Source organism: Neltuma alba, unplaced genomic scaffold (genome assembly GCF_004799145.2).
Source record: "Neltuma alba isolate B1F8T4 unplaced genomic scaffold, ASM479914v2 tig00011304_pilon, whole genome shotgun sequence".
NCBI classification, from domain to species: Eukaryota; Viridiplantae; Streptophyta; class Magnoliopsida; order Fabales; family Fabaceae; genus Neltuma; species Neltuma alba.
Window position 1 is genome coordinate 170,341 of NW_021636013.1, and position 27,932 is coordinate 198,272.

Below are 27,932 nucleotides of genomic sequence, written 5' to 3' on the forward strand. Positions count from 1 at the left end.
GGATTTATCTTCTAACTTTTTCTCGGGACCTTTATCTTCTTTGTTGTGTCACAATGAAAGTAACCAAACTGTTTTGGAGTATTTGGACCTATCAAATAATTCTCTCACCCAAGAACTTCCAGATTGTTGGGACAATTGGAAACTTTTGAATTGTATATACTTAGGGAATAATCAGCTATTTGGTCGAGTTCCATCAACAATGGGTTCATCATTATATAATCTAAGGGCGCTAGATCTACATAATAACAGCTTTTCTGGTGATATATCTTGGACTTTCCATAGTTTCCCATTTTTGGTGCTGCTCAATTTAGGAGGAAACAACTTCTCCGGAAGTATACAAACATTGTGGTTGCCTGAAAATGTAATGGTTGTGGAATTGAGATCCAATCAATTTACGGGCAACATTCCATCACGGCTATGTAGTCTCTCTTTGATTGTATTGGACCTTGCCAATAACAAACTTTCAGGACCAATCCCTCCTTGTCTACTCAACACAACCAATTTTTTAGAATTTCCTGGTGAACGAGATTTAGCAAATGAATTAGCTTTTCCAGTATATGTCATCCCAGCTTCACGTGCATTCATGAAAATTGAGTTGCACACAAAGGGTCAACAACGAGAGTATGATAAAATTCTGAAGTTGGTTCGAAATATTGATCTTTCAGCTAACAATCTATCAGGAGAAATTCCTATACCATTAGTCAAGCTCACTAATTTACAATCCTTAAACTTGTCTTATAATAATCTGACAGGAGAGATACCAGAACAAATTAGAGCGATGAAACATCTAGAATCTCTTGATTTATCCCATAACAACCTTCATGGGAATATTCCTCAGGGTATGTCTGACCTATCTTTTTTGAGTGTTTTGAATCTCTCGTACAACCGTTTTAGCGGACCAATTCCACTTGGAACTCAGATTCAGAGTTTTGATATATGGAGTTACATTGGAAATCCTAAGCTTTGTGGACCTCCTCTTCTAAAGAACTGCACGGTTAAAGAAAAAACAAACAATACAGAGCAGGTTGAAGAAAATGATGATGGTGCTTTTTTGAAGTCATTGTATCTTGGAATGGGAGTTGGCTTTGTCGTGGGATTCTGGGGAGTTTGTGGTTCTTTGTTCCTAAAGAGGACATGGAGGCACACCTATTTTCAATTTGTTAATGGTGTGGTGGATCGAATCTATGTCATCGTGGCCATAAAGCTACGAAGATTCCACTGAATGGACAAATGCTACAGCTTCAGGTTGGTTATAAAGTTATCTTTTTTCCTATTTAAATTGGAAGTTTTCTTTTATAACAATTTTTATTTTTGTACACATTAGTAAGTGTTGTAATGATTTCATTGTTCTTTTTTATTTCTTCCTAAATCAAATGCATAATGAAAGTCAGGGCTCCGTTCATGTATTAATGCAATGTTAATTTCAACAGTTTAGATCGAACTATATTAATCTTTTATTCTAACACAATTAAAATGCCCAGATCTATCTTCAAAATATTTGGGTGTCCAAATTAAATTCATGTTCCTCATTTATCAAATGTTGTTGCTGTTTCAACAGCAGCATTTAGCTTTATGGTCTAAGTTTACGTTTTCTTTTTGCTAGTTAATTGTCATTTAAAAAAGAAACTCATGCTTAGAAGATTCTTGTTGATGCTTGTTTTTCAAGTAACAGGTAGTTGATTCCAGATTTTCAAGACTCACGTGCACCCCAGACGCTTGATTCGATGCTTATGCACCTTTGATTGGAAGGAAAGTTCTGATGAGGCTTTAGAACATTGTGGCAACTTTAAGTATTCAAATGTTTCGATTTGGTGATGTTTTGGAATCTGTGTGCAATTTTGTCATTGTGTTTATTGCTTGATTTGGTCGTTGAGACGAATTTTGTACGTTGGATTTTTCTAGGATGTGGTTACATGTTTTAGTCAATCTCCCAAGTGTTGTTTCTTAGTGAAAAAATGAGTTTGAAAGATGTTATGTTTATTTGAAGCATGCTATTCTTATTATGATGTTCACAATCCGTAGAATGCGACATATAATGAGTATTTAAAATTAAGGTTAATTGCCAGTTTTAAATTGTTTTTTTAGTTTTAAATTGCTTTTTGCCAGCAATTGCTAGTTCTCAATTAACCACCATGTGCATCAAGAATATCATCCCAAGTTGGCATGTGATGAATTTCCCGAGACCCATTCGGTTGGGGGCTCAGCTTGAGATATTGGAAAAGCCAGGCAAGAGAAAATGACCATCTTATCCTTGTGGCTAGGCTTTATACAGACCAAGGCATTCCTGCAAGGGATATGATCATCTTTTTCATCACAGTATGAGATGTGAGCCATCTAAATTGATTTTAACGATCTGAATTTAAAATCTTTAACTTAAAAATTTTTATATAAAATTTCTTTTATCAGAGTGGTTATTTCAAATGATATATCTATTAAAAGATATTTATAAAAAATATGAAAATAAAATCATATTAAATGCTCATCACTCATCCAAACTGATTTCCATCCTCATATGGAGCCATGGAGGGGAGCTCTCCAAAGGTCGGTTGCAAACTTTCATGAGATAGGGGATTCGCTGACGTGATTATTTTAATTTGAGGGATGTCAAAATAAAGCAAGGCCCTAATGAACAATGAAATAATCGAAGAATATAATATTTGGTGCAAGCAAGAACGTAACTGAAGAGGATTGCAATAATAATATTTATATGTGCAACAGAAATAAATCCTCCCCTCTCCCAGGAAACACATGCTTGGACGTGCTCTACTAGCTGAAACTGCGTGGAGACACTTGAATAACCCGTTAAAAAGTGTCTACTTCCCGAAAGATGAATTTGTGGATGCAAAAAATGGCCATATAAGGCCTCTTGGCGGTGGTCAAGTATACTAGAAGGTAGAGACTATCTCTCAAAAAGGACCTCTTCTGGGACCTTGGCAGAGGAAATTCTATAGGAATGTGGGAGGATAAATGGGTCCCAAATATTCTTTTTCCAGAGAAGCCGGCAGACAACCAAAGCTTTATTGTACAACATGGAAAAGCTTTATCTGTGTGTGTATTTAAATTATATAAAATAAAAAAAAAATGATCGTAACTATATTTTGTTGGCCAAGTTCAACCTTTTCCTGCACAATCGCAAAGTGAACATATAACAGAATTGGAAAAAGTGCATAAAGCCTAATGTAGGACTAGCACAATATATATATATATATATATTAATTACGATTCGTTATAAACTTCATATTTTATGTTGACTTTATGAATTTTTCTTTTATTATTTTTTCTATTCTCCTGAAAGGTAGAATATGCCCACCACGGAACTTCCAATATTTTGGAAAAGCAATCTCTTTCTGAAAGCAACCGAAGGGTTTTGCGCCCATTGATCATCATAAGTATCTCAGCATCCCAAGTATGCCTTTTTTCAAACAAAAAAGGAAATCATTTTGTGAAGATTTCTTGTGTTAGGACTGTGACCATGTTTGGCATCTTCCTAGAAACGTAAAATTAAGAAAACAAAAGGAATCCATTAACAAATAATGTTTGGCGCATATAATATTGCAATACCGCAATATAATCAGGCATGGAGTATAGAACATAGTGTGCTTTCCCTCATGATTTGGTTAAATCTCTTTTGAAAAAGTACATGCATATATTTCTTTTTATACCATGCAAAATATGATTCATTTCATCCGTCCCATTCCTTTCATTGTTTCTTTTTCTTGGTCATTTATAACTTTCATTATTCTACATCCCACCCGACCAGCAACCTGTACATTTAGAGCCTTGAGAAACAAGCTTTTTATATTGCAATTCACAACATGTGAATAGTATGACATTATATATAAATATTATAGTCAACATTAATGACTAATTTTTAGATTACCAATGGTATATCATTCCATATGATTCTCAGAGTGTCATTTTAAACTCTTTTGTGTATATCGTGCTTTCAATGAAAGCACCTTTGTTATAAATATAAGTTTAAAGGGAGAACTCAATTTCAGAAGACTAACCTATTAGAAGGGAGTTTTTTTAACTAATGGACCACACTACATTTGTGTGGCTCCTCAGTGAGGAAATCCTTGTGCGTGCATCCATTTTTTTTTTTTTTTTTGGCTCAAGGCTGAGTTCAAGGAGCTAGCAAAATTATAAAGTATAGAATATAAAAGCAGAAGTTAAGAAGCCGGTTGTGAGAGGTCCTATCGAATACGCTAGCCACTTTATTGTAAAATGACGAAGATGAGTACATCCACACACTGAGCACACTTTTTTTTATACTATCATCCGGCTAATCTGGTTCGAGATTCGTGGCTTTCCCTATTGACAAAGATGTCTCTTTTGGGACTCATATATGAGCACACACTAATTAACACTAGTACCTCACTATTTCGCAAAAACAAAGGATTGGACACATTGAATTCTATATAGCCATTTTCTCATATTGAGGGATTACTATGGGACTTCTCACTTTGTGCTTGTCATCAGTCCAAGTCAACTCTCCAAATGAAGGGTCTGAAGTTTGGGCTAAACTTGATGCCTGCAAAAGAACCATATAGCTCTTCTTTTGGTTTGTCCTCTGAAAAGTCAAAGTTCTTGGAAGAACAACTACCTTAACTCCTCGAGGGGCTTTGACATTTACAGTGTACGTACTTGGAGGCCCAACATTTGTTACCATACGAGTAACATTTACAGGTTTCATACCCAGAAAAGGCAATGTGATAGAAGGGTAATTAAAATCTTCTAGTTTGTAAGACCTTGGACATCTGTATGGCCTATTATAATTAAAGGCTTCAACAACTCTTCCCTCGTAAGCAGAAAAGCATAGCAAGTTCAGGTAATCGGAAGGGCGGAGATCATAAACAAGTCCAGGGTCCATTGCAAGGTTGGGTTTGACAAAGCCTGCGCCGTAATGAAACGGAGTTGCTACTTGACCGTCCTGTTCGTCCAGAATCGGTCTATCGGTGTTATCCAGTATGCTTGCTATAGCAACATAGATTTTTTATACTCATTACAAAAAAAGAACAAGCAAACTGTAAACACGAAAACAGAGACTAATGCATGTTATACCAGTGGTCATGATTGCTGACTTGATCATTGCGGGACTCCAATTAGGATGATGATTTTTTAAAAGACCAGCAATACCAGAAACATGAGCACATGCCTGGAAGTTCCGGATAGAATATTATAGTCAAAGTGAGCTTCATCCGAATCTAGGCCTGTAGGACTTGCAACAGGTGAATAAGCAGCAATTATATCCTGGCCTGGTGCAATTACATCGGGCTGTAAAAAAGTTTTAAAAAAAGAATGTTAAGAAGTTCAATACTTGGTGACTGGGGGAGTTAGACAATGTGAGAATGGATAACCTTGAGGATTGTGGGAAAAATCATGTTGGGTCCCCTTGCTGAGAATGCAGAAACTTTTGGAGCTGGTCTTACTGGTATAATTGTTTTTGCATTATTCATAAATGCAAATGGGTTCCTGCAACATTGGAGAGCTTATAACACAGAGATCATCATGAATAGTGAAATTCATTCTTAGGCGCGCAGGAATTAACCTCTGAGATGACGAGTTCGTGGCAAGGCTTTTGCCCTGATCAATATATAATTAATGTCAATAATCATAATATATAATTAATTCTGTAATCATAACACATAATTAATGTCAATAATCATCATAATAAATGTGAAAGAAGAGAAGCGATACGACCTTAAAGCGTTGGCCATTACTAAGAGTAATATTATTGCTGAATTCTCTGTCTATGGAGCCAGCAGCAATAGTGAAGATCCAAGGCTCCACAGAGGTCACAGTCTGAAGTTGTGGTCCGGTATTACCCGCCACGGCAACAACCACGATTCCTCTGGTAACCGCATGGAAGGATCCTATGGAGATGCCACTTATCAACCAGTTATCAATCTGCACAGAAGCCCCCGAACCAAGCGAAACGCAGAGAATATCAACGCCGTCATTGATGGCTTGATCAAAAGCATATAGCAGATCTTCATCAGTGCAACGTTCAGAACCATGACTCCCCCAGCAAACCTTGTACACAGCAAGACGAGCTCTTGGAGATCCTCCCTTGGCTGTTCCATTCCCATTGTTGAGAACGCTTACTTTTCGAACGAAGTTGCCGCCGGCCGTTGACAAAATATGGGTTCCGTGTCCAGAAAAGTCACGAGCGCTTGTATGGTCAGGGCTCCCGTATTTTATCAGGTACGCTTTGTAGTAGGTTTTTGCTCCAATGAGTTTCCTATTTCATACACATAGTACATGTATTAAATCATTCTTGATCTCACCCGTTTAAACTTCACATCCAGGTCATACTTCTCTTGTCCTATTCACAATGCAGAAAGAAGGTATTTTTATTCCATTTATAAGTCATATTAAGATTTTTTTTTATTTCGTTTATAAGTCATATTACTAAATTTTAAACATAAATATACTATTTTGTCTTTTATTTATTATAGTGTAAATTATTATTTTTTCAGAAGGTGTATGTATTAAACATGACTAAAGTTAAAAAATTATTATATTTTAAAATAAAATTAATATAATTTCAGGTTTTTTTATTTAAGCTCTCTAAATAGAAATAGAGAAGTATATATTTTTAAATTATGAAAACTCGAGTTTTGATCAAACCTGTTGCAAAGAGTTCTGTTGCGTGGGCCAGACAGACTATAAAGCTCACATTTTGATCCACCGCGCCACTTCCTTGGAATGGGACCGTACCCATCATCTCTGAAGCTTCTGGATTCTGGCCACACACCTATATATCCGATAAAACAACTCAATGGTAAAAATTCTCATTTTGGTTGCAAATGTTTACAGATTTATAGGAACTTTAATAGCTTAGTCGTGAAATGAAGAGACATATAGAGAAGTAATATATAGATAGATTTCATTTCATCTGCAAATAGTTAACTACGGGTGTCAAGACTGCCAATAATCACATTTTGACCAAATCTTCCTTTGACCCAAGCTGAGTCAGCTCTGACTCTTCCGTTGCTTTCTTGTCCTAGAAACCCCCATGACCTGGTTGTATGCACCTTATGCGATTGGCTCAAGAACACCGACACTACTTTTGGATTTTCTGCGCCCATTTTCCAACCATTTTATATCAATCATCACTTATCAATATTTAATATTCTCCCGACCCTAAATATAAAACTCATTTTACAGTGTAATTTATACTATAAAATAGTTTTATATTTAGAACCAGAAAGTATCATATTTGTGTATACACACAAATACACACACAAGCAAAGGTACGAAGTCTCTCACTCTTGATCTCTGCAGCCTCATCATCTTCAAGTAATGCAGCAAAGCCATTGATGTGTCGGTTATATGAGTAAAAGATGGCTTCTTTGGCCCTTTCATGGCTGTCAAATCAAACATGTAACTGTTAAAATAAGTGCTAAAAACAGGATTCTCTAAAGAAAGAGAAAAGTTAATTATACATGCCATTGAAAATAATTGAAGTAGAAGTTGATTTAAAATAAGAGAATAAGGATCCCAAAAATGAAAAGAAAGAGAGAAATGGTAACTTTGAAAATGAGACAAACACAGAGATCTATGAAACTTGCATGCACCTTCCTAAGACGGAGGCAAGGAAATTATAATGGGAAGTTGTGGCGAAGTCCATATCAGCAGAGGAAGGTTTTGGACCATGAGAATGTGATCCCAAGTATACAATGTATGGCTGCAAGATGAAATTGATTAAGGTGATTAACAACAACAACAAGAATAACACCATGAGCATCTGATATCTTGGCAAACCCTGCAAGCAATTATAAGTCAGACTAATTCAGATCGGGTTATAGTAGGACCCATATGGGTGGCAACCTTACCAACTATACTACTGCGTTCTCAAAGGATTGAACCCATGACTTTTGATTGAGCTTGAACAACTCCTACTAATTGATCCAGGTGCTTGGTGGTAGAATAATACTACTGTTAATTAATTACAAACCAAACTATGCTTGCTTACCTTTTTAATGGCATAGGCAGGTTGTTGCAGGTGTACCAAGCTGCAGATCAGAAATGACGAAAGAAGAAGGTGAAACATAGTTGAGCCTGTCAATTTGCTTCAACCTGAATGCGTGAGAAAGGCGACTCTATTTCGTCCCTTTATATAAATCCGATCTTACGTGTTTGTGGATGAGTGGAACTTTTCTTTCTTCTTTTGCTTTTGTTTTGTCTTTTTAAAAAAATGTAATAAACAAATGGGCAATCATGACTTTGACTTCAAGAACTATAACAACCCATCTTTTGACATATTTATCAATATCTAAGAATATATTTACCTAGTTTGTTTTAATCACCTTGAAGATTTAGACCCATCATTATTGGACATTACCATTTTTTGAATTTTCTTAAAAAACTGTTCTTAACTATTACACTAAACTTGTTGCTAGCATTACAAGGTTTATGATGCATATATTAGCGTTTAGAAATATTTTATTAATTGCACAAAGAATAGCGTATCGCTTGTAGTGTTCAATGGGCATTAACTATTTACCCATTTCATAGCAATTGCCTGAGAAAAAAGTAATAATTCAAAAGCAAAGGCAACTCATGAAGATTGTTGAGACAAAGTTATAATTAATGCAATTATTTTACTCTCTCTCTATTCTTATGGGTTTGTGTTATCTTGTCGACGTCTTTGTAATACTACCTCCGATCCTTATTTGACTAAGTTAAATAGATTAAGAAAGTTTGTCAAGTTAATTATTTGTAATAAATATGTGTTATCTTTCTTAAAATACTTTCACTAATCATGTGTATTAACTAAAACTATCACTTGATGAAACCTTTACAAGTGCAACTACTATAAAGTCTACTTAAAAAAAATAGATAAATGAAAGACAAAGTAGATTGGAATATTATATTTAGAACCAAATTAAATGTTAAATTAGTTCTCATATTAACACCAGGTAGTATTTTATTACAACAGTAATAGTCACATCAATTATTAATCCCACTAACAAGAAATTTCCGTCCACAGCGTGTTATAGACTTCGTTCTCTTTTTCTCATATCTTCTATTTTTTTATTGGGAGAGACGATCCTCTTGGATTTGAGGCAAAGACTGGCAAAACGAAAACGGTCAAAAGACTTGGAAAAAAGATTGGAAGACTTCTGTGAATTGGGCGAGAAAATAAAATTAAGAAAGTAACCTTTACAAATATATTTTGTATTTTGAGAAAATTACGAGGATATTTTTCTTCTTTTTTTGAGAATTAATGCAAATTATCTCAAATTTTGCTAAAATTATACAAATATTCATTTTATTTTTAAGTGTTTTTATAAACCTTCCATGAAACAAAGATTAAATTATATTAAATAATAACATTATAGAACTTGTTAACCGCATTACTAAAATTATAAAATGCTTCTTTTTTGAATTTTCTGGATAACTTATTGTTAACTGTTATATCAAATTTGTTAATAGCATTACAAATTTCTTGATACATATATGATCCCCCAATATTCCTTCTCAGATAAATACAAATTTTAGTATTTGCATTCAGACTTCGAAGTCTTTTCCCCCTCAACGATTTAGAATTCAAAGTATATATTTCGGAATTTACATTTCTTTTTTTTGAAGTATCATACAAATATGTAAATGTGTGTGTGTGTGTATAAACAGACACACACATTAGAACACATGCTGGGAAATAATTTCAGGTTCACTCAGCAAGAAAGATGGTAAGGAAAAAAAAAAGTATATTTAGTCATCTAACTTGAAATAAATTTTTAGTTTGGTCTCCTAATTTTATAAAATCTTTAGTCTCACATAATAATTTTGTGTGCCAAGAATTATTATTTTTAAAAAATAAAAATTAATATTTTTAGCGTTTAAAAATATTTTATTAATTGCACAGAGAATAGCGTATCACCTGTAGCGTTTCGTGTTCGATGGGCATTAACTATTTACCGATTTCATGGCAATTTCCTGAGGAAAAAAGTAATAATTCAAAAGCAATGGGAACTTATCAAGGTTGTTGAGACAAAGTTATAATTAATGCAATTATTTTACTGTCTCTCTATGCTTATGGGTTGATGTTATATATGTTGTGCACGTCTTTGTAATACTTTCATTGCAACAGTAGTAGTCATCAATTATTAATCCCACTAGCAAGGATTTGAGGCAAAGACTGGGGATTAAAATATAAAAAAAAGGCGAGAAGACTTGGAAGAAAGATTGGAAGACTTCTGTGAATTGGCCAAGAAAATAAAAATAACAAAGTAACCTTTAGACATATATTTTGTATTTTGAGAAAATTGAAAGGATATTTTTCTTCTATTTTTGACAACTAATGTAAATTCTCTTAAATTTTGCTAAAACTATACAAATATTCATTTTATTTTTAAGTGCTTTTATAAACCTTCATATCAATCTCCTTTTTTTTTTTTTCCAATTTTCGCACAGCCAGATGAAACTTCAATCTATGAACTCTAGGCCCCTCCCTCTCAAGGTGTTGCATCTTAGTGAGAGATGTGAGTTTGATTTGAAGTATATGACATTCTTAATTATTGCGGTGTTCGTGATTTGGGGAATGTGACATATAACGCGTCTTTAAAATCAAGATTAGTAGCTAGTTTTAGGTTTTATTTGGTTCGACGGAAGGGAGGGGAGGGGAGGTTAATTAGAGGAAGGGGAGGGGAGGAGAAGGGAGGTCATGGTTTTGTTTGGTTGGAGGGGAGGGGAGATTTTTTGTTTGGTTCATAAGAGGAGGGGAGGGGAAATAATTATAAATTGACAAATATGCCCTTATCTCTATATTTAGACTGATTTATTTTTTTATCACAATATTTATGTCAAAATTATTATTTCTTAATTTATCAATTTAAAAAAAATCAATTACTTCACTTACAGGTGATTAAAAAAAATAAAACTAAAAAAATTAGAAAATATGATAAAAAAATTTAATATTCTATCTCATTAATTTTATAAATATATGTATTAATATATATGATATGTATATATTATATAATTATAACAAGCACGTTATGATATATATATATATATATATATTAATATATGTGCATGTTATCTAAGATTATAATATAGACGCTATCATATATAATTATAATACACACATGTGTATATACTACTACATATGATATGTATATATTATAATATTATAATTATCAAATATTATTAGTGGCTAAAAAGAGAAAGAAGTGAAAAAAAAAGATTTTTAATAAGATAGACAAACTTGAAATATTGAAAAGTTAGTATAGGTAATTTAGTCACTATTAGATATAATATTTCTCTCCCCTCCAAAAAAACCCCAAATTTGGAGGGGAGCATGGGGAGGGAAAGGGAGCACTAAAAGACAAATTTCTTCCCTCCCCTCCCTTCTATTTTTCCCAACTAAACACACTTATTTCCTCTCCTCTCCTCCCCTCAAAAACCCTCCAACCAAACAAAGCCAATCCCTATGATATAAAGAAAAACGAGGGGAGGGGAGGGGAAATTTTTTTTTAATAAGCTCAATTTAAAAATTTTAAAAAATGGGTTTAAAAGCTTTTCATTAATTTTTATTACTTTTATATTACTTCTTCTCTTTATTAAAATTTCAAAACTCCACTTCTTCAATTTTTCAAATAGAGTTCATTAAATTTTTTTCCCCTTCCCTTTCCTCCACTCCCATTTCTCTCGTACCAAATAGTACCATAAACTTTGAGTATATGCATCAATATTGCACAAAGTTCGCATGGGATGAATTAATTCCCCCGTATAGCTACAGGTCCATTGGGTTGGGGACCCATCATGAGAAATTGGGAAGTGTTAAAATCACCATCTTACCCTTATGGCTAGATTTTGTATACAACAGTGGGAGATGATTATTGTTTCGGGTTACAATGATGAGTAATATGGTATTGATTATTTTGTTGAGATCTAGACTGTGCAAAATTATTTTTTTATCAATGCAAATTTAAAATTTTAACTTATAATTTTGTATACAAAAAAATAATTTTATTTGAGAGATAGCTATAAAATTATTTTTTAATTTTAAATTCTATATATATTTAAAAATAATTCATTAAAAGTACACAAATAAAATTATATTATAGTAGAATTAGAGAGTAGGTTTTAAAACAAATAAGTTAAACACAAAATTTAAACTTTAATTTGTAAGCGTGATTATCAGTGACTTTTATGATCATACATACTTGTTTTAGACAACCTTTTTGTCTTTTATGTATGGAAAAACTTTGTCCTGAGTATGTTGAGGAAAAGTTGGAAGCGAACAATAGGGACTTCATTATTTCTGAAGATTAATTAAGTTCATATAATATAATGTGCAAAAATACAGAAACAAAATAAGATATATATTGATTATTTATTTAAGAAGAAAATTTTTTAATTTTAAAATAGTTAGATTCCAAAAGAAACAAATTTAGAAATACCTTGTATGACTTTGCATCTATATTGAAGTGGTTGTTATATTATATGTCTTTCTCCCATAATTTAAAATTTAGTTAATGTGCCACTGGCCATTTGGCCGAGTGGCATGTGTGCGTGTGTTGGGTGCGTGTGTTGCGGGTTCGATCCCGTCCTGATGTAACCAAAAAAAAAAAATTTAGTTAATGTGTTTGAAAGTTTGCTTTCAATTTTTATACTAACTAAAACTTGACATATCCATGCATATTGAAAAAAAATAAATAAATAAATGGACTTAATGACCCAAAAAAAAAAAAACTCACATCTCAATTATTATCTTCTTTATAATTTTCTATACTCCTATCTTAAGTTGATTAGAATAAATATGAAAGGTTTGAAATTGCCTTTTTTATAATTCTTTTTTTTGAATTTTGAGGATGCAATGTGCATAATAAAATAAAGTTTGAAATCAACAACTGAAGCATCATAGTTGAACCAATATCCTTTTGGTCAAATGAAAAGAACTCGAAGCTGAAATGAAAGGAATATTAAAGAATATTTATTCATGATTTGATTTTTTTTAATAATATTATTTTTAAATTATAAAGGGCCATTTTAGTCCTTTAACAATATTCATAAATCCCTAATTAGGCTTATTGGCCTCATTAAAAATTTGTTAAAAGTGTAAGCCTTAATTTAAATTTTAATATTTTAACCAGATTTAATTAGGATTCTCCCAATTCAATATAATAGTTATAAGAAACTGGAACTCTATTTTTTTCTTAAATTTAATATCTCAGCATCTATGAATGTTTTGTAAATGTTTAAAATTTTAATACCAGGATTTTTTTTGGCTAATAAAGTTAACGATGTTAGAAACAAAAGACAAAAAAGATATTTTATTAAATTAAGAGATGAAAATGAAATCTTACATAAAATTAAAAATGAACAAAAATTCATTTTTGACATGGCTTAAATATCTCTTCTTCATTTTAATAAGATGGTTAGAAATGATTTAGATGCAGAAGTTGAGGAAGTACAGTCGGAAAGTATTGAAGCTGCTTAGAAAAGAGCTGAAAGACCGTAAAAGCAATCTCCAAGTTTGGTTGATGCAATTTCGCAGAAGCAGAATTAAGTAATCTGCGATTTCAGAGGAACTGAAGACGAAGCCTTTACACTCTTTGCATAAAGTGATAGCCAGGCTGTTATGTGGGGCAAAGACGTGGGAAAGAAAACGGGAAGACTTGAAAAGGTCGAAAGAATTTTGTTTAATGGTGATGAAGGGGGGAAAAAACAATAAAAAGAGTAAGCTATATAAATATTTTTTATTTATCTAAAATATCCACTTTAATAATTTGTAATTGAAACTACCATATAAAGTCCTCATTTAATATATGCAATAAATATGTATGATTTGAGGAGAAATTATAAAATTAAAAGATAAAACAAATAGGGATTTTACATTTACCACCAAAACAAACATCAATTGACTAAAGTAATATTATCAAGTTTAAAGTAGCTTAAAAAAATCTTTTGAACTAAATTTCTGTTAATTTTTGCTGTAAGTTTTATTAAAGGAAAATCTCAATAAAATCCAGCCAAACTACATAAATCCAAATTAAGATCTATATTTTTAACAAATTCCCAATCAAGCCATAAGGCCCAATTTAAGATTTTTAAATGTTGTCAAATGACTAAAATGCCTTTCTTCAATTAAGAAAATGATTATTTTGTCCTTTATAAATCTCTCATCTCTTATGATTATTTTTTAGGAATAAAAAAACAAGTAATTTTATAGTGTTCAAAATCTGTATGTATAACTAAGCTTAAAATAATATTTTAATTACATGAAATATTTAATATTATATTCCTATAATTTACATCAGTTTTATTGACTAAACATTCGATTCAGAAAATATAAATTTTATTTTATTTTATTTTTCTGTGAAATATTATTTATATCAATTACAAATATTTTTTAAACATAATATTTTTTTTCTAAATGTTTATTTAAAGGGTACTTATGTTGTAATTTAAAGTGTTTGATTAAAATATTTTTGAAAGTTTTAGTTATATATATACAAATTTTAGACATTGTAAAAATTACTTATGTATTTTTTAGTCTCAAAAAATAATCATAAGATATGAAAGACCATTTTAAAGGGATAAAATATTCAATTTTTCTTTCTAATTAAAGAAAGTATTATGGTTATTTAGCAACATTCATAAATCCCTAATAAGATGGCATGACTTAATTAAAAATTTATTAAAAGTGTAAACTAGTACTATATATTCATGTTTGTTCTAGAGTGGCATCCATCCCCAAGGTATGGCTACTTATGTCATTTGGTTGATGGAAGTTAGGGTGAAGCTCTAGTGTGGCAGCTTTAAGTGTTCAAATGTTGTAAGCTGTTAGTACAACAATGTTTTTTCTTCGGATTTTGTGAGGTATGCTTGATTTGGTTGTTCATATGAATTTGGTGTGTCCAATTAATTATTACTCTTTCGGTCCTAAATATAAAACCCTTATACACACTAATATAAGGGTCATATATTTAGAAGCGGAGGAGTATTAGTTAATCTCCCGAGTGTTGTTAGTGAATCATGAGATTTGGAGGATTTTATAATTTGAAGTGTGTTGTTCTTCAGTATGATTTTTAGAATGTGATATGTGTGTCTTAAGATAAACTAGTTTTAAATTAACTTCTTTTACACGTCAACCGGAGATTTTATATTGTAGTAACAAAACAAAAAATTGTTAATGTAAGTTTCTTGTCTTTGCTGGTTCAACTTTTTGACAACAACATATAATTTAAAGAATCCTGATAAAATTTAAAACAAATAAAACAAATATTAGTTAATGCATATTTTAAAATGAGTAAAAAAAAATTCTTACACTTGCTATTGATGATGAATTAAAGTATTAAACTGGAAAAAAAAACCCTGATAATTCGGCCCACCCCAGATGCCAATGGTTTTGGTTTTTAAAATTTTGACCCATCTTACCAAAATTAAATGGGCTTCTGCATTGGTTCTCTCGTTCGTGGGCCCAAAATCCTCCCTTCTGAAAAATACAAATCGAAATTCCCGGGGGAAGGTTCGCGCGGACTTCTTCTGGTTTTTTTTTTTTGGGGGGGGGGGGACAAATAAAAAAACAAGGTTTGGCATTTTGACTGGTTTAGTTGTATGAAACTCTCCAGAGACAGCTTTTTTTTTTTTCTAAGGGAAAAGTAATTTAGAAGTCCTCGTAGTTTTTATTGATTTTGAATTAGATTCTTAATTTTTTTTCCTCTTTATTGAGTCATTAAACTTTCCACTGTCAAATCTGTCAGCCCTTACCATTAAATAAGGACTATCTTAAAATTTTCAGTTTAGAAAGCAGCGATACAACTTTGAAACATCTCCCTCACCATTCAGTTTGACCTTGTTTGGAGCATCTTGATGCTTGAGTCATCTCTTGCCCAGGTGGCACAATGAGGGTCACCCGTTAAAAATTTTCTAACAACATCCCACACTCATCAGTTCCTGCGACTGCAACTTGGCCCTTTCACTGCAACTCGACCCTACCCTTCCACCATAGTGGAACTTAATTACAGTACGTTTGGTGTTTATTGATTTTCCAGGCAAGGCATGAAAAATGTTAAGAAGCCCACATGAGCTTTTAATATATATAATTGCAATTGGGAAATCAAAAGCAAGATCAGGTCTACCATTGACTACTCTAGCCATATGCATGTTAATGGTTCGATGAAAATTACAAATTTCACAATCATATAATGTAATATTATATATACATACATATATATAGTGAAGATTTCAGGAAATATTAATTGATTCTTGAAGGGGTGGGAGATTGCAATAGTAGTCAGATCATTAGCAGAGGCCTTGTTTTGCTAGTGAGCGGTTCAATTTACTCTGTTTTTTTATAATTATTATTAAAACAGAGGAGGCTCTCCTACTTTTGTCAGTTTTTTCATCTCACTCCTCAGACACAAAGATGTTGGGGTTGGGTCCTTCTGTCTCTAGTTTAGTTCCAACGTGAGCGGAAGGGTCGAGGCGTCGTGGCATGAATGGAAGGGGAAGGAGATGTTTGAGAGGTGTATCACTGCTCCTTGGCGAAAACTTACAACAGAGTTAGTACTTATTTAACAACAGGGACTAAGGAATTTAACAGTAAAAAGTTTAAGGATCTAATAATAATAAAAAGGAAAAAAACTTAATGATTTAATTCAAAATCAATGAAAACTATATAAAGACCTCCAAATTAGTTTTCTCTTTTTTGTATAACTACTCATAGGTATTCTCTTATTAAAGATAATCATAAATACAGCATTCTCAGGTGCTAAATATAGGCATGATTCTCTTATTCTCTTATCAGAAGCAATCGTAATTGAAGCATTCTTAAGCACTAAATATGGGCATGGTTCTCTTGTTTATATAATCATATATATTAGATAGAACTATCATTTGATAAAACTTTTAACAAGTGCAACTACTATAAAGACCATCTTAAAAAAAAAATATAAATATGAGAAATAAAGTAGATTGAGGTTTTATATTTAAAACCAAAATGAATATCAAACTAATTTCTTATATCAAGTACTGAAAGTAGTCATTTAATTTGTAGCCCAAAGAACTATTATTAATTAATAATGTAAATACATGCTAGTAGTAATAGGTACGGAGATTGTTTTCTCTGTTACTTAGTTTTGGTTGTGCTGAATAATTCTCAGAGTTTATAAACAAATTGTTATTCCACAAGATTAATTTTGATGGAAAAACCGGAAAACTTGGGCAAATATTTCCCAACGTCCTAAATATAAAACTTATTGAAGGCTTTATTTTATCTTTTAAAAAGATAAAATGATTCAAATTCTTATTAAAATTTAGGGACTGATATTTGGATAAAAGGAAACCTTAAGAACTAATTAAAACTCATGGTTTAAAAATATACAGACCAAAACCAAAATAAAAATAAATTACTATATAGGCTTATCAGCTCTAGTTTATACAATTATATAACAATATTATGGTAATTCTTTGTTCATTTTTCTTATCATATTTTTTTAAAAAAATTAGTGATTCATATTTTATAAAATAATCTTGTATTAATTAGAAACACTTAAAAATGACTTACAAATAAGAGATCACAAATTTAAGTTATATTAAAAAAAAAGAAAAAGAAAGAGAGGGCATGAGTTTACAAACAAATAATAATAACTATTATATGTATAATAACTTAATGACAATATGTCTTTGATCAATCCATCTTCTCTAGCTTGTTATAAGGGGGATTGGGGTTCTTCATTTGTTTCAGCTTTCCTTTCAGTTTTTTGTTTTTGTAGTTTTGTTCCCTTTTCATCTCTATACATTTAAAAAAATCTATTGTACTTTATGTCTTAAAAAAATGTAGTCCTTACATAAACCTTTTATACTTTTTGACGAGTTCAAACATTGTATTTCAAAATTAAAAAAATTAAAAATAAAACAGATTTTTCAAGCATGAGTCACTCAGTGTGTTCTTATCCCAAAAATTTTTGTGGTGTTGGTTTGAGCATATATATAGGTAACGGTGGCAATTGATTGACATATCACACGGCCATTAAATTAGACTGGAATTATTAGAAGACTTCACAAAACTAACATAGAGACCACAATTGAGTGTGATTTGGGCAAAGACGTGGGAAATAAGGTTGGGAAGACTCGGAAAAGAAGCTACAGGACACTTGGGAAAAGGTCATTTAAAAAAAAATTAAATAAATAAAAAGAGTAAGCCATACTAATGGCAAAATTATATTTTCCTTTTCAACCTAAGCACCCAACGACCATCTATTACCATACATATGTTTATTGTAATGTTTAATCTTGAAGTTTCTTTAATTATCACAATATTGATCATGGAATGTACATTTTTATTTCAATTTCTTTTTTTTTGCGGGAAATTTTTATTTACAATTTCTTTGTTATAGTGAAAGACGGAAAAACACAACACATGAGAGACCCATATACTCAGTTAATAAGAATAATTTTAAAAAAACCCTAAAAAACAATGTTGAAATCTTATTAGAACTAAAATAATGCCTTCAATAAGCTTCCAAATTTAGAAGATGAGGAAATATTTGTTAAGTTCTAAGGTTTCTTCCCCCTCAAAATTAATTTTTTATGGAATAAATACCAATCGAGTCATTTATAAAAATATTTTTTAAAAGTATTTTTATGACAAAATTTTTCTGACATATTTATTTTGTATTCTGTAAAATCACTTTTAAAATAAAGATTTGGTTTTCACTTAAATACTCATTAAGTCAATATGCTTGTGATAGGTTAATTAAGTCTTTAGACCTTTTTTTATTATTATTGTTTTCTTTTTCAAAATCGTTTTATTTGTCGTCGGTACGACGATAAGGATATCTTCTATTGGTTTTTAAACGTGGTTTTCATCTATTTTAATATTATTCATTAAATTAATTTTCCTGATAATCAATTTGACTCAATTTCAAATCTAAAATTTCTATAATTTAACGTTTTTTTTTTGGTACTTGTATAATTCAACAATTTGAAACTAAACTGTATTCATTATATTTGTCGTGGCCTTGACTTCTTTCTGTTTTCCTTTCATTTTTTGCTTCTTTCTGTTAGAGTTTTCTTCCCTTTTCTTCTCTATCAGGGAAACATATCTATTGTACTTTGTCTTAAAAAATTTAGTCCTTGCATAAACCACTTATAATTTTTGACGAGTTCAAATATATTATTCTCTATATTATTGGTTTGAGCTTATATGGATCATGGCAGTGATTCACTGATTTATCACACGCCAGCCATCAAATAAGATTGGAATTATTAGAAGACTTCAGAAAACTAATATAGAGACTGCAATTGAGCGTGATTTGCGCAAAGACGGGGAAATAAGGTTGGAATACTTGGGGAAAAAAGGTTGCAAGACTTTTCCATGGAGAAATAACAAAAAAAGACTACTGAAATAAAAAAATTACACATGGGGACGGGTTTGTAAAAATTATTGTCAAAATCCAAACTGTTGTTGTCAAGACCAATAATAATATTGTTATGAGTCTTTATTTGTAATTTTTTTATTTTAGCTGTCTTTTTTTGCCATTTTCTTTTTGGAAAAGAGATCATTAAAAAATAAAAAGAGTAAGCTATACAAATATTTTTGAGAAACTTGTAGATTTTTCCTTCTATTTTTGAGCATTAATGTAAATTCTTTTCAATTTTGCTAAAATTTTACTAACTTTCATTCTATTTTTAAGTGCTTTTATCAGCCATCCTTGAAAAAAAAAAACAGAGAGATTTAATTATATCATTCTCCTTCAAATTTTTTTTTCCTTTTAAATCATACAAAGCTCCTATCCGCTTTCAAAATTAACTTGTCATGAAAATGGAAAGAACTAAATCTTGAAAAACATTTAGAACAAGTCCATATATGTTATGTTTTGTTTTGCTTGGAATATTTTTATAGATTTTGAGAATAAAGAGAAATATGTTTTAATAACTGAAGGAAAAAATAACGCAATTTATTTTTTCTTTTTAATTTTAGCGAGGTGGATGTACAATTTTCTATTAAAAAAATTAATAGTAAAAAAATATATTTAGTCTTTAACTATATATAAAATTTCAGTTTGATCTCTTAATTAACTCTAAAAAGTATATTTTTGGTTATTTAATCTTAATTGTTAGCTTTAAATGATAATTTTTTGTAATAATCATGATTATTTGGAAAATTAAACATGATATATTATCATTTTAGAAGTTTTTATCAATATTTGAGATCCTAATATTATCATTTTTTGTTAATGATTTTAGAACTAAATAGCTAAAAGTATACTTTTTAAAGATAAAGATAAGGTACCAAAATAAAACCTTATATAGACTAAATATACTTTAACCAAAAATTAATATGGTTTCAAAAAAATTTTAAATTAAAAAAAATCCACAGGAGCTCATATAAATATTTCAAGGAACCGTTTCGATCGCTGCTTCATCACTTCAAGAAACAGTTTCATGATGATTCTTCGTTGGACGTCACAAATGCCTCTGATTCTGTTGGTGTTGCTATGTGCAGTGAGATTCAACACAATCAGTTGCTGCCATGAGAGAGATCGACGTTCACTGTTAAGCTTCAAACAAGGCGTTGTTGATCCCTCCAACCTCCTCTCTTCTTGGTCTTCTCTCCAAGATTGCAGCCAATGGGATTGGGTTAAGTGTGATCGCAATAACAGAGTCGCAAGCCTTTTTATGTTAGTTTTTGGCTGTAAGTTTTATTAATTTCGGGTGCTTAGCTTTGTTTCCAAACAATGGTCATTCTATAATTTCAATAAAATATTAATTATTTACTTGACAACTTTATCCTTCACTAAGGAGAGATAGGAAAAGAAAAAGACGTTACGGTGTAAAATATTATATAGGTGAAATTAAACGGAGAAAATATCACATGCATGTATTTAATACAGCGGCATGGACTGTGAGAGATGTTTATCATTGTGCGCAGACACTCAGGAATCAGGATACCTTGCCACGGCAATCGACGGTGGTGATTCATTTGATATCGCGGATGTTTTATCCAATTACTTTGATGACAAATAAATCTTACTTCTTCTAATTTTTTTATATAAGAACTGCTTAACTAATTTATATAGCTTAAAAAAAAGATAAATTAGTTAATTTTCAGATATGTGATGTAATACCCCCAAAATAATCCTCTGTAAAATTAGACTCTATATCAACTTATAAGTTAGATAAATTATCTAGGAAAAAATGATATAAAAGACAAAATAAACTGAAATTTTATATTTTGAACTAAATTTGACCCTTAACTAGGTCTTATATTAGCAATAAGAAGGAGTATTATTTAAAACCCATAAATTGAAGTACTCTTTCATCTTTAAAAAAATATTCATTTAAACACTCAATTGCCAAAAATACTATTGCCTCCATTATTTATTATAGGAGACAATTAACCAAAACACGTTGGTCAGAAAATTAATTAAAAACAATAAATAAGCAAAAAATGTAATTTATTTTTAAAAAAAAATATCTTCAAAGTGTCTCGTATAAAAGAAACATGCCCTTTTCCGGGGAAGTGTTTTTTATAAATAGAAATGGAGGGGGTAACATTCATGGAAAGTTGAATCGAGCTTTAGCGTGTCAATGTATGCGTCTGTCCCTTTTGATTACCAATTGTTCGTGTCATTTCGATTTTGCTGTTAATTATATGAATTCGAGCGCGGATGATGGGTGGGGTAGAAGCAATGAATGGAAGAGAATAATTTTCTCTAAATCATTTTATATTTACTACATCCAAATCATGTTATATTTATTACATCCGTTACTTCTTACTTGATATAAAAGTTAGTTAACTAATTTGAGTAAATTAAAAAAGTTTGTTAAGTTAGTTATTTATAATAAATATAAGTTGAATATCCTAAAATACCAATTATTAGTAGAACTACTATTTAATAGAATTTTTAATATGTGTAACTATTACAGTGACTACTTTGAAACAAATAGATAAATATAAGAGATAAAATGGATTGAAATCTTATATTTAATACCAAAATAAAAGTTAAATTAACTCTTATATTAGAGATCGAAGCGAGTATAATTCAGTCTTAACGCAGATAAAAACAAATAATTCAAAAGCAATGAGAGCTGATAGGGGGTAATTCATAGCAATTCAAAAGGACGGTGGACGGGGCATTGTACAATTATTACCCATGTCACAGCAATTTCTTGAGAAAACGTAATTCAAAAGCAATGGGAACTGCTGAAGATTCTTTAAAAATTCACTCAAGCTATATAAATAATAAAGATCGATCAGTAGGGCCTCAAAAAGCTTAAACACAGCCAAAAAGCAAGTTAAACACATAAAAATGACACACGTATACCCCAACAAACAAACAGAGAGAAAAACAAAAGCTTCATTATTTATTCCAAAAACTCTGCAATATGTGTTTAGGAAAATGTGGGAGCGATCAATGAGAACTTCATTATATATGAAGACTAATTAAGTTTATATAATATAATTTTGGAAAAAGCACCCAAAAAAAACAATGTAGATATTAATTATTTATTTAAGAAGAACAAGATTTCTATTTTAGAATGGTTTGGATGCCAAAGGAACAAATATTCTTAATAAAACCAAACGGTTCAATTTAATTAAATAATTAAAATTCGTTCAAAATAAACATTTTAACGTCTAAAAGTAAGAGGATAATATTTAAGTAAAAAAGTCAAATTTCATATTGAATATATTATTTTGTACTAATAGCATTATAGAACTTGTTAATCGCATGATTAAAGTCGTAAAAGTGCTATTTTTTAAATTTTTTGGACAACTTATTGTTAACTGTTATACCGAATTTGTTAATAGCATTACAAATTTCATGATACGTATATGATTCCCCTAGTATTCCTTTTCAAATAAATACAAATTTTAGTATTTACATTCAGACTTCATAGTCTTTTCCCCCTCAACGATTTAGAATTCATATCATGTATTTCAGAATTTACATTTCTTTTTTTTTTTTTAATGAAATCGATCAACTCTATTGAAGTATCTCTCTCTCTCTCTCTCTCTCTTCACACACACACATTAAAACACATGCTGGGAAATACTTTCAGGTTCACTCGGCAGGGAAGATTTTAGTGATGAAAAATTATAAGAGGGTATATTTAATCTTTGGTTAAAAAAAAAGTATATTTAGTCATCTGACTTGAAATAAAATTTTAGTTTGGTCTCCTAATTTTATAAAATATCTTTAACCTTCTAATCCTAATTTAATAAAATCTTAGGTCTCACATAATAATTTTGTATGCCAATTATTATTATTTTTAAAAAATTAAACTTAATATTTTAGCGTTTAGAAATATTTTATTAATTGCACAAAGAATAGCGAATCACTGGTAGCGTTTCGTGTTCGATGGGTATTAACTATTTACCCATTTCATAGCAATTTCCTGAGAAAAAAGTCATAACTGAAAAGCAACGGGAACTCATCAAGATTGTTGAGACAAAGTTATAATATATGTGGTCCACGTCTTTGTAATACTTTTATTAGAACAGTAATAGTCATCAATTATTAATCCCACTAACAAGGATTTGAGGCAAAGACTGGGAGGGAAAAAAAAAAGGTGAGAAGACTTGGAAAACAATATTGGAAAACTTCTGGGAATTGGTCCAGAAAATAAAATTAAGAAAGTAACCTTTAGACATATATTTTTTATTTTGCGAAAATTAAAAGGATATTTTTCTTCTATTTTTGAGAACTAAATGTAAAGTCTCTTAAATTTTGCTGAAATTATACAAATATTCATTTTATTTTTAAGTGCTTTTATAAACCTTCATATCAATCTCCTTCTATTCTCTTTAAAAAAAAAAAAAAAACTTCATATCAATCTCCATCAATTCTCTTTTAAAAAATATAAAAAGAGTAAGCTATACAAATATTTTTGAGAAAATTGTAGAGTTTTTCCTTCTATTTTTGAGCATTAATGTAAATTCTTCTAAATTTTGCTAAAATTTTATAACTTTCATTCTATTTTTAAGTGCTTTTATCAGCCTTACTTCCAAAAAAAGAAAACAGATTTAATTTTATCATTCTCCTTCAATATTTTTTTGTTTTAAATCATGCAAACCTCCCATCCACCTTCAAAATCAACTTATCATGAAAATGGGAAGAACTAAATCTTAAAAAACATTTAGAACAAGTTCTTGTATTTTATGTTTTTTGTTTGGCATAGTTTTTATAGATTTTGAGAATAAAGAGAAATTTGTCTTAATAACTGAAGGAAAAAAAAATCACGCAATTTATTTTTAATTAGGAAAAAAACAATTTAATGTAAAATTTTCTATAAAAAAATTAATGGCTAAAGAATATGTCTAATGCTTTAACTATATACATAATTTTAGTTTAGTCCTTTAATTAAATTTAAAAAGTATAGTTTTAGTCATCTAATAATTGTTAGTTTTAAATGATAATCTTTGTAATAAGTATGATTGTTTTGAAAATTATATTAAATTTTAGAATTTCTTATTAATATTTAAAATCCCAATATTATTATTTTTTGTTAATGGTTTTAGAACTAAATAACTGAAAATATGTTTTTTAAATTTAAAGTACTAAAATGAAACTTCATGTAAATTTAAAAAAAATTAAAATTTAAAAAAAATCCACAGGTGCTTATATAAATATTTCAAGGAACCGTTTAGGTCCCTGCTTCACCACTTCAAGAAACAGTTTCATGATGATTCTTCGTCGGACGTCACAAATGTCTCTGATTCTGCTGGCGTTGCTATGTGCAGTGAGATTCAACACAATCACTTGCTGCCATGCGAGGGACCGACATTCACTTTTAAGCTTCAAACAAGGCGTTGTTGATCCCTCCAACCGCCTCTCTTCTTGGTCCACTCTCCCAGATTGCTGCCAATGGCATGGAGTTGGGTGTGATCGCAACAACAGAGTCATTGGCCTTTCTCTGTGGGATGACGGAGACTATTATTTTGATCCAATAAGCAACAATCATTCAGAATTACTGAGAGGTGAAATCAACTTATCTTCTTTACTTGCTATTGAATCCCTCGAATGGTTGGATTTGGACGGCAATGACTTTGAACGCATAAGCATGGCGCCTATCAATAATTCTGTTGCAACTCATACTCATTTGCTACCCAATTCTTCTAAGCTTTCTTATGTGAGTTTATCAGACAATATTCATCTCCACGCTGATAATCTTCATTATTGGCTCTCTCGGCTTCCGTCCCTGACATCTCTCGACCTCAGTGGCATTCATCTTCCTAGTGAAACCAATTGGGTTCAATCATTGGCCTCGCTACCGCTGGAGAATTTAAGTTTGCGTGATTGTAATTTGACCACCTCTATTCTGTCTTTCCAGCCTGCCAATTTTACCTCACTTTCATATCTTGATCTTAGTCTGAATGATTTAACATTTGGATTACCTAATTGGTTATTCAATCTTAGCAAAGATCATCTCCAAAGTTTTTATCTCAGTCAATGCAATTTGAGAGGTCAAATTCCAGATCTTTCAGGCTATCGAAATCTGAAGTCGTTAGATCTATCCAACAACAAACTCAAAGGGTCAATACCTGAGTGGCTTGGCCAGCTTGATAGCCTAACTATCCTTGATCTATCTAATAACTCGTTTCACAGTTCCATTCCTTCTAATCTCCTAAACACATCAGCTTCGTTAGAATATTTAGATATTAGCTTCAACAACTTGAGTGGTCCGCTCCCAAAAATTCTTGGCCAAAATAACTCTTACAACTCATTTGGACGGGGTACATCATACGAGCAGCCAAAAATGAATTTGGAAATATTTATGTCATTTAATAAATTTCAAGGAAGGCTTCCTCCACTAGCAGATTGGGTCAAAGCTTTGGATTTATCTCACAACTCTTTCTCGGGACCTTTATACACTTTATTGTGTCACTCTGAGACTAACCAGTCTATTTTGAAGTATTTGGACCTATCAAATAATTACCTCACTCAAGAACTTCCAGATTGTTGGAACAATTGGAGAGCTTTGGGTTACATATACTTGGGGAATAATCAGTTGACTGGTCGAGTTCCACCAATGATGGGTTCATCATTACCTTACCTAAGGGCACTAGATCTACATAATAATGGCTTTTCTGGTGAGATACCTTCGACTTTCAATAATTGCACATTTTTGGCGCTTCTCAATTTAGAAGGAAACAACTTCTCTGGAGGTATACAAGCATGGCTGCCCCAAAATGTCTCAGTTGTAAAATTGAGATCCAATCAATTTACAGGGACCATTCCGCCACAACTATGTCGTCTCTTTAATTTGATTGTATTGGACCTTGCTAATAATGAATTTTCAGGATCAATCCCTCACTGTCTACACAACGCTTTCCTTTTGGCTCCCCTTGAAAATGATGTTGACTTCTCTTCAAGTCTTGGTCTTTCGCTAACCTATACCATGCCAACTGCAAAAAAATTCATGAAAATTGATTTGCACACAAAGGGTCAACAATTGGAGTATCAGAAAAATCTGAATTTGGTGAGAAGTATTGATCTAGCAGCTAACAAGCTATCAGGAGAAGTTCCTGTACAGCTGTTCAAGCTCACCAAGTTACAATCATTGAACTTGTCTTACAATTATTTGATAGGAGAGATACCAGAGCATATTGGAGAGATGAAAGATCTAGAATCTCTTGATTTGTCCCACAACCATCTTCGTGGGAATATTCCTCAGAGCATGTCCGGTCTATCTTTTCTCAGTGTTTTGAATCTGTCATACAACCATTTCAACGGCCAAATACCACTGGGCACTCAGCTTCAGGGTTTTGACGCATGGAGTTACGCCGAAAATCCTGAACTTTGTGGGCCTCCTCTTCAAAAGAACTGCACAATACCAGATAATACAGAGGAAGTTGAAGAAAATGAGGATGATGGTTTTTTGAAGTCATTGTATCTTGGAATGGGAGTTGGCTTTGCTGTGGGATTCTGGGTAGTTTGTGGTTCACTGTTCCTGAACAGAGCATGGAGGCACTCTTATTTTCGATTTTTTAATGGTGCGGTTGATCGAATCTATGTTATTGTAGTCATAAAGCTTCAAAGATTCCGCTGAATGGGGATATGCTGCAGCTCCAGGTTGGTTATAAAGTTATACTTCTGTCTATTTAAATCTAAAGTTCTTTTTCATAATAACTTTTATTCTACACAAATTCATCAGCGGTGTTGTAACAAATTCATTTTTCTGTTTGTTGCTTCCTAAATCAAATGCATAATGCTAGTTAAGACTCCGTCGATATATGAATGCATCGACTAATTTCAACTGTTTAAAAGAAATTAAGTTATTATCCTTTTATTCTAAAGCAATTAAAATGCCCAAATCAATCCTTAAAATATTTAAGTGTCCTTGTATCATGTTTCTCATTTTTCAAAGGCAGAAGTATATAATTTGTCCTTTAACTTTACCCAAGATTTTAGTTTGGTCTTTTAACTTGATAAGTATATTTTTCTTGCTTTAATACTAAAATCTTATATGATGATTTTTTTTGTAACAATCATAGTTATTAAACTCAATATATTAGTATTTAAAATGTTATTTCAACATTCCAAGATCTCAATGTCATTTTTTTTTGTTAACAATTTTAAGACTAAAAGATTAAAAATATACTTTCTAATATTGAGGGATGAAATTAAAATCTTATATACAGTTAAAGGACTAAATTTTGGTCTTTTCTAAGAGTTGGCGACATTTCAAAGCAACATTTAGATTTATGATCCAAAAGTCTAGATTTTCATTTTCTCTTTACAAGTTAATTGTCATTTTAAAGAAACTCACACTCAAGAGATCTTTTTCAGTTCTCATTGAGCTAGAGTGAACTCATATTATTCATGCTTGTTATTCTAAGTAATAGGTGGTTGATTCCAGATTTTCAAGACTCGCATGAGTCCTAGAAGATTCGGTGCTTAGGCTCTTTGATTGATGGGATTTTGGATGAAGCTTTGGTAAATGGTCGCAGCTTCAATAAGTAGTAG

General features: G+C 31.2%; 2 protein-coding genes and 1 pseudogene across 3 annotated transcripts; 2 read left to right on the forward strand and 1 right to left on the reverse strand.

Moving 5' to 3' along the window:
- Positions 1–7: 7 nt before the first annotated feature.
- On the forward strand, positions 8–27,916 carry LOC114711689 (receptor-like protein EIX2). 2 transcript variants are annotated; one of them, XM_028896109.1, is made up of 2 exons: positions 8–1,245; positions 27,806–27,916. In XM_028896109.1, exon 1 carries the CDS (start codon positions 200–202, stop codon positions 1,220–1,222), a length of 1,023 nt encoding a protein of 340 aa, XP_028751942.1. In that variant the 5' UTR covers positions 8–199; the 3' UTR covers positions 1,223–1,245; positions 27,806–27,916. The 2 variants fall into 2 exon arrangements, with proteins under 2 accessions (XP_028751942.1, XP_028751941.1); XM_028896108.1 differs by lacking the exon at positions 27,806–27,916 and adding an exon at positions 1,673–2,006.
- LOC114711644 (subtilisin-like protease Glyma18g48580) lies at positions 4,219–8,334 on the reverse strand (annotated as a pseudogene).
- On the forward strand, positions 24,673–27,015 carry LOC114711645 (receptor-like protein EIX2). The gene is made up of 3 exons (XM_028896064.1): positions 24,673–25,699; positions 25,922–26,131; positions 26,267–27,015. Exons 1-3 carry the CDS (start codon positions 24,673–24,675, stop codon positions 27,013–27,015), a joined length of 1,986 nt encoding a protein of 661 aa, XP_028751897.1.
- Positions 27,917–27,932: the final 16 nt, after the last annotated feature.

Excerpts from the sequence above, each read along its gene's own strand:
- LOC114711689 (XM_028896109.1), top strand. The coding sequence starts at position 200 with ATGGGTTCATCATTATATAATCTAAGGGCGCTAGATCTACATAATAAC.
- LOC114711645 (XM_028896064.1), top strand. The coding sequence starts at position 24,673 with ATGTCTCTGATTCTGCTGGCGTTGCTATGTGCAGTGAGATTCAACACA. Across the intron at positions 25,700-25,921 it reads TTACAACTCATTTGGACGGG|ATTGTTGGAACAATTGGAGA; the intron begins GTACATCATACG and ends AAGAACTTCCAG. Across the intron at positions 26,132-26,266 it reads AGGAAACAACTTCTCTGGAG|GATCAATCCCTCACTGTCTA; the intron begins GTATACAAGCAT and ends ATGAATTTTCAG.